At 37.2% G+C, this 7,003-nt stretch overlaps 1 protein-coding gene across 2 annotated transcripts; it reads right to left on the reverse strand.

The window, feature by feature from the left end:
• Nucleotides 1-1,980: 1,980 nt before the first annotated feature.
• Nucleotides 1,981-6,432, reverse strand: LOC107962183 (sucrose synthase). Of its 2 annotated transcripts, XM_016898479.2 has the most exons (14): nt 6,305-6,432; nt 5,616-5,721; nt 5,415-5,541; nt 5,176-5,327; nt 4,902-5,094; nt 4,435-4,770; nt 4,258-4,353; nt 3,990-4,163; nt 3,795-3,911; nt 3,548-3,714; nt 3,244-3,468; nt 2,592-3,155; nt 2,353-2,491; nt 1,981-2,251 (listed from the first exon to the last, which is right to left on the reverse strand). In XM_016898479.2, exons 2-14 carry the CDS (start codon nt 5,711-5,713, stop codon nt 2,219-2,221), a joined length of 2,421 nt encoding a protein of 806 aa, XP_016753968.1. In that variant the 5' UTR covers nt 5,714-5,721; nt 6,305-6,432; the 3' UTR covers nt 1,981-2,218. The 2 variants fall into 2 exon arrangements, with proteins under 2 accessions (XP_016753968.1, XP_040970637.1); XM_041114703.1 differs by having other exon boundaries at nt 5,616-6,337.
• Nucleotides 6,433-7,003: the final 571 nt, after the last annotated feature.

Genomic DNA, 7,003 nt, shown 5'->3' on the forward strand with positions numbered 1-7,003 from the left:
ATAGAGTATATGTAAATTGAAGATGCTTTCATGTTTTGAATGTTAAGTTTATTTGTATATGGCTTACTAAGCTTTTGAAAGCTTATTTTGTGTGTGTTTGCATTGTTTTACAGATATCGAAGCTACTGAGAGCTCGAGGATCATCAAGGATCGTCACTACACTATCGAACTTTATTTTGGTACCTTTTGACATTGTGAATATAAAAGTATGGCATGTATGGGCTGGAAGTATTTAGATATGTTTTGTAATGTATATATCATGCCATGTGATATGGCTAGTTTGTGTTTGAACTTATGGTTTGATTTTGACATATGATATGTGATGCAAATGTGTCATTATGATGTGCCTTTAGTTGACCAAATGAAATGGTCAATTTTGGTAAGTTTTGGTATGTGTATATTTGAGAAATTGGTAAGTTTATAGTATGTGATTGAATGAAGTAAAATGAGATTATAAAACAAATGTTTAGATGAATTTTTCTTATGTTTTGGCATATTTTGGTATGGTTATTAAGCATGAAATTGGTTGATAATGTTATGGCTTAATTGGTGTATGTATTGGTTGTGAAATGGTGAACATTTGGTATGCAATTGATGTTTATTTATTGCTTGTAGGGAGGACCCTTAATGGGTGGCATTTTGGCCTCGTAAATGGCCTATTTTTTTCCCATACGGGCAGGGACACGAGCATGTGTCTCAACCATGTTGCTCGAGGGCCATTTCGAAATGAGCCTGAGCAGACGACACGGTCGCACACACGAGCGTGTGCTAGGCCGTGTGGCCAAGTCAGTTTCGAGCAAGGGCTAGACACACGGGCGTGTAACTGGCTGTGTGACCCAAGTCAGTAGCCTCCCTAATTTTCACACAGCCTAGCACACAGGTGTATCTTGTGGCCATATGGACAAGTCAATATGTATAGCCTGTTTTGACACGGTCTGACACACAGGCGTGTATAAAACTGTGTGAAGCACACGGCCTGTTCACACGGGCGTGTGACCTGTACAACTTTGAAAAATGTTTAAGTTTTGAAAAATTTTGTATGAGCTTGGTTTAGTCCCGACCCCTTTTTAATGCATGTTTAAAGACTCGTTGACCTATGTAAGGGACTTTGTAATGATTTATGATTATGTGTGAATGATGTTTGTGAATTAATTGTGAAATGTTTCGATTTGTCAAGTAATGCCTTTAACCCTAGTCCGGCGACGGATACGAGTTAAGGGTGTTATATATTGTGTTCGGGTCGAAGCTAGACCTATCCATGAGTTGAGCCACTCGATCCAGCCCAAAAGCTTGTCTGAAAAGTGAGAGTTTAGGCAAAAATATAGGTCCAAAAAATGGACTTGCATAAGAAAATAAGGTCTGTTTAGAAAATGGGTCAGGCTTCAGGTAATAATTTTTTGGCCTGGCCTGGCACGACTCAAAGTTGGAAAAAGAAAAAAAATTTGTTGTTTTCTTGTTGTTTTTCTACTGATTTCTTATTGTTTTGTTGTCATTTTACTATTATGTTGCTACTATTTTGTTATTTTTGTTCAGATATTGTATAACTTTTATTTTATTGTTAATTTTGCTACTATTTTATATGCATTTGCTTGTTAAGTTGCAGATATCTTAATATTACGTAACTATAAAGATTTTTTTAAATTTATTTTTAATTTGTTGAAAAAGATTTATTTTAATATTTTTAGTGTTTTTGATGTATTATATTTTTTATAAAATAATATAAAATTTTAATATAAGCAAACTAGATTTGAGTTTTAACATTTTTATCCGAGTTGAGTTTGGACAAAATTTTAAACCCATCTTTCAAGTCAAACCAAACCCAAACCTATTAAATGAATCTAAAATTTTGTCATGACCTAACCCGAAACCGATCTGGTCCCTGGAAAAGTCTAGTCATAGCAGGTTGCGTCACTAGTTTGGACTTGGGAGACACGTGCAAATAAGAAAAAGAAAATGAGGGAAAAAGACTGAAGAAGGAAGTTGGAAAACAAAATCACAATCTTTTGTTGGAATCCAAGGGCGTAGTACCCCCTCCATGTTCTAACAATGCCGGGAAAAATAAAACAACAAAAAAAGGAAAAGAGATACAAAAGAGGCTTTTTCTTGTCCGGCCATAAATATGAAAACAACAAAAGATAATTATTATTATTATTATTATTATTATTATTATGAAGAACTCAGAAAAATCCTCCAGGGAAAACCCGCCTCTTCCTTTGTTTTACTCCTCCTCTGCCAGAGGAACCGATTCAGCCTGTAATTAACACAAACATGGCAACAACGTAGTTAGCAGTGTGCAACTTTCACTTGGACTAACATAAGCCAAACAAAGGAAATGGTGATGATGCAATCTACCAGCTTGCGGTACTTAAGAGCGTAAAACATCTCCAGGTAACGGCGGCTCTCGCGACGGTCAAGGTTGGAAACGTGCTTCCAGAATCCATACACTCCCGTCAATGTTAATAGCCTCTCCGAATATATCTGCCATGTGTATCTGATTCCAACAATCCAAACAATCAACATCCTTACAACAAACATTAACCAAAAACTATATGTTATTAACTTGTATGTAATTCAAAAATTTGTGAGCTTACTTCTCCTGGATACGTTTCAAGCCACCCTCAGAGATGTCATTCCAGTGAGATGGTTCCTTTTTACATTTGTCGAAGAAATCAACAAGGATTTCTGCAGCTTGATCACCATGGTAAGGATCAATGTTGAACCCAGATTTACCGTGGACAATGATTTCAGCTGGTCCACCTTTGCAGGTAGCAAATGTTGGCAATCCGCAAGTCATGGCTTCAACAACCGTTAATCCAAAGGCTTCGTACAATGCTGGTTGTACGAAGGCACCTTTTGTGTCGCAAATGTAGCGGTACAACTCACCATTCCTAACTCGGTTCATTTGCGATGATATCCATCTGAATTGACCGTTCAATTTGTATGTTTTTATCAGCTCAAACATCTTCTTCATTTCGGCCTTCTCTTCTAAATCTTTGGATTCCTTTCTCCTGTCTCCACCTACGACTACGAGGTTAACCAACTCGCGCAGCTTTGCATTCTTGCCGTACCACTCGACGAGTCCGGTTAAGTTCTTAACACGGTCTAGCCTTGCCATCGTGAATAGGATCGGCTTGTTGCGGTCATTTAGCACACATCTGTTGGGACAACGATGAACAAATCATTAGTTCAAATAGGAATTTGCTAATAACATGTAGGTAAAACATTTTGGTGTGTTGTACTTACAAGTGTTCTTCGTTCTCGACTTTGCTATAAAGGAGGTCTTCAATCTCGGGGTGGAAATGCTTCAACCTCCTCTTCTTCTCGGTGTAAGGGAAGTATATGCTCATGTCAGCACCGGGAGACACGATGTTGAATTTGGGATCAAATACATCGATACCGTGTACGACTCGGTATAAACCAGGAAGAGTGAAAGCAGTGTGACTCTCATATTGACCAACAGTGTCCTTGCTGAAGTCATCATAATATTGTGTGTTAAAACTGTACAAAAAAGCATATCAAGAATACATATACACACATATATATATACCTTCCTGCAATTTCTTGGAAAGTACTAGTGATGATGAAATCTGTATGGTTCATTGCAATAAGATCAGCTGTAAATTGGCAGGAGAAATGGTATTTATCCTCTAGCTTCTTCCAGTAAATATCGGAATCTGGGTACTTTGTTTTCTCCAAAGCATGGGCAATGGTACACTGCAAAAGAATGAAATATAATCACCCATTATACTGAAACATGATAAAGGAAAAACAAAGTGAATTAGCCTCTTAAAAACCTGTGTGACTCCCAATTTGTGAGCCAGCAACGAGGCAACAATGTTGCCGTCACTATAGTTTCCGATGATGAGATCGGGCTTGCCTTGCAACTCTTTGGAAATTTCGTGAGCAACATCCTAAAGCCAAAGAGATTTTTACTTGTAAATATTACAGATTATCTATAGCAATTAGATACAAGAAGATCAACAGTTCACCTCAGTGTAAGTTTCCAAGTAGGGCCAGACTACGAATCTCGAGATCCATCTACGTACAATTCCCTTCTCTGTTCTAAAGGGTACTCGGAGGATGTCGGAGTATTCCGTTCCGTATACCTTTTCAACTCGTTGACCACAAGTTGTTCCAACAGCGTCAGGGAGAAGTCTGGTAATCTGATCAGCAACAACAACCAAAATCAAATATTGAAAGGAAACCAAAATAAACAAATAAAAAGTTCATAAAATACTAATAACCAACAGCTCTTACAATTAAGATTCGAGGGGTAATGTTGAGTCCTTGCTGCTTGATACGGAGGAGCATCTCGTTCTCCAAGGCACGGACTTGATCCAAGATGTATACAACCTATAAGTAATAAGTTAAAGGATTTATACATTTATAAACTTTGTTTTATACACAAATTATACCAAGGCTTAGAAGGCTAACCTGGCCACCGGTGTCGGGGTACCCCAAAACGTTGTCTTGAGCAAAGTATCCGTGAGGAGTAAGGATGACAACATTGAACACCATGGGGACTCTCCCGAGGAACTTCTCAAGGGTGCAAGGATCAGGGGCCTCGAGAAGATCCAAAAGGAGTTGGATCATCTCCAGCACACGCCCCGCGGTATCACCCCAACCTCTCTCCAAACCAATTTCCTGGAACTTGTGTTCCAGTTCAGTGTACGGTGTCTCAGCTGGCAGTGTACCAAGATATTCTTCTGCCTTCCTCAATACATATTGAAGGGAATTCAGGTTTTGAATTCTGTCATTCAACATCATGTTCTGCAAAAACACCAACTAAGACATTCAGGACACTAAATCCATCATTTAAATCTTATGCTAAGAAATCTATGTTTTAGTATATGCAGATTTCAACTATAAAACACAAGCAACTGGTGCTTTATGTTGCATACCTTTCCTTTGTGGCAATGGACTTTGAGGAATTCAAGCAAAGGGTGCATACTCTCCTTGTCATGGAACAATTTAGCCGAAAGGTGGCGATTGAGGAACTCAACACCATTACCGATAGACTTGGAAAGAGTTGAGCGAGGGAAAGATGCATTGAAGGGCTCAAAATCCAATTCCAAAACGAAATTGCCATTTGCACTGCAAGAAAAATCAAAGAAACAGTGTTAAAATGAGCATTTACGAGTGAAGTAAACAGAAAATGAACAATTTTCAAGATACCTTCCATCAACAAGCTCCTCCTTGAAGTGAAGATACTCTGCAACAGTGAGTTCCTCAACAACAAGGGCGTGGACATTCACTTTAATATACTCCCAAACACCAGGCCTTGGACGAACTGCAAGTGCAACCCATGGTGGCAACACGATCGCTTCCTACAACACAAATATCACTAAAATCAACACTTGTGTCACAATAAAACCCATAAGAGAGAAAAAAAAAAAAAAGGGTTTGTTTTATACCTGACTGGCTCTCAATATTTCAGAAAATGCTCCATCAGCGAGCTTCTTTCTGGTTTCTTCAGGGATGGCTTCAAACTCTAGGATAATTTGATGGTGTTGCAGAATCCCTTTTCCCTTACCCTCGATCCTACAATAGAAAACAACAAAACTAAGCATTTGCAAAAGGAAAAGCAATCGTTGAAGGGGTTATATTTAAGTTACCTTGTGAGCAAGGCCAAAACCTCGTTTCTATGGGCAATAAGGGTGTCATCCAGACGCTCTCGGAGGCTGTGTACTCGGGTGATCACCCGCTCTGCCATTTTTCCAACTAAAAAAATAGAGCAAAAAACAGAGTAAGTGATTATGTAACATGATTATTAGTAACGGAGATGGGTCAAAACCAACATAGATCGTATACAATTCTAGAAGACATTATTTTTTTTTTTCTAAACCTACCACCTTAAGCCACCAACCACATGGAATAGACTTTAATGTTAATCAAACTATGGTTACTGTTCAACTTAATTTTGTTGCAACAAAACATTTAGGAGATGTGATTTTTATTCTTCTTTTTTATATTATTTAATTAATACCCATTAATTGAAACAGAAAGATAATATTAATGGAGTTGATTCAAAAAATCCTCAGAACAGCCATTTATTAAGTGGAGATGGCAGTGTTTTTGTATAGAAATTGAAGCAGAGTAACCCCTCTGTTGGTCGAGAGAACAAGAGTTTTTGTTTCAACATTTTGAGTGGAGAAATTTTGTTCCTTGGCTGGTGAAAGAAACTAGAGCCCAAGTCTCAGAAGCAGAAGGTGAAGAAAGAAGAGCAACATGGGGATGAAGAGAATTCAAAGGCAAAGAAAGTAAAAGAAAGAAAGAAACAGAGGAGCAGGTAAACGAAACTAACCAAATGGAGGGGTTTAACTAAACGAAGGAGAATGGAATGAGAGAAGCTGGAGTTTCAGCCCGAATTTATAGAGAAGAAAGCTGCAAATGCAAACAAATGACATACAGGAACTGCTGTTTAGAAACTTACTATTTGAGCTTCACACTACTTAATTATTTAATTTAATGCCAGTAATAATCGTATTTGTCTTGGAAGGAAAATAATGCTGTAGAATTATTAAATAAGGGTTAAGCTGGTAATTACAGACTCAATTTTTTTTTTTAAAAGATTTTAAGCAAATGTTTTCTTTTCCAAAAAGCGGAGAATGAAGCATTGTTACTGCACTCACCAATCATTCAACAAAGCAAATTTCCTTTTTCTATTCTTCTCTTTTTAAATCTTAATCAATTCAAGTGCAACTCTTAAATGATATTTGAGAATAAAATATTAATTTTATTTTCTATTCCACTTTAATTTATAATGAGGTAATTAAATTATTAGGTTTGTTTGAGATAGATATTTCAACTATTTTTTAGTCTATTAGAATAATTAAATTTTGATTCCATTATTAAAGTTGCTATTTGCATGTCAGTCAATTAAATTTTGTCGTGTCATCGTCTCACTAAAATATAAGTAAATAAAAATATATATTAATATCAAATAAGAAAATTACCTCCCCACCCATCCCTCTCCCCTCTCGCCCTTGGGTAATATTTGTGA

Source organism: Gossypium hirsutum, chromosome A06 (genome assembly GCF_007990345.1).
Source record: "Gossypium hirsutum isolate 1008001.06 chromosome A06, Gossypium_hirsutum_v2.1, whole genome shotgun sequence".
NCBI classification, from domain to species: domain Eukaryota; kingdom Viridiplantae; phylum Streptophyta; class Magnoliopsida; order Malvales; family Malvaceae; genus Gossypium; species Gossypium hirsutum.

What these genes read in the sequence shown, in the direction of transcription:
- LOC107962183 (XM_016898479.2), bottom strand. Translation starts at nt 5,713, where the DNA reads ATGGCAGAGCGGGTGATCACCCGAGTACACAGCCTCCGAGAGCGTCTG. An exon ending in GTTTTGGCCTTGCTCACAAG is followed by an intron (nt 5,542 to 5,615) that starts GTAACTTAAATA and finishes TTTCTATTGTAG; the next exon opens with GATCGAGGGTAAGGGAAAAG. An exon ending in TTCCAAGAAATTGCAGGAAG is followed by an intron (nt 3,469 to 3,547) that starts GTATATATATAT and finishes TGATGACTTCAG; the next exon opens with CAAGGACACTGTTGGTCAAT.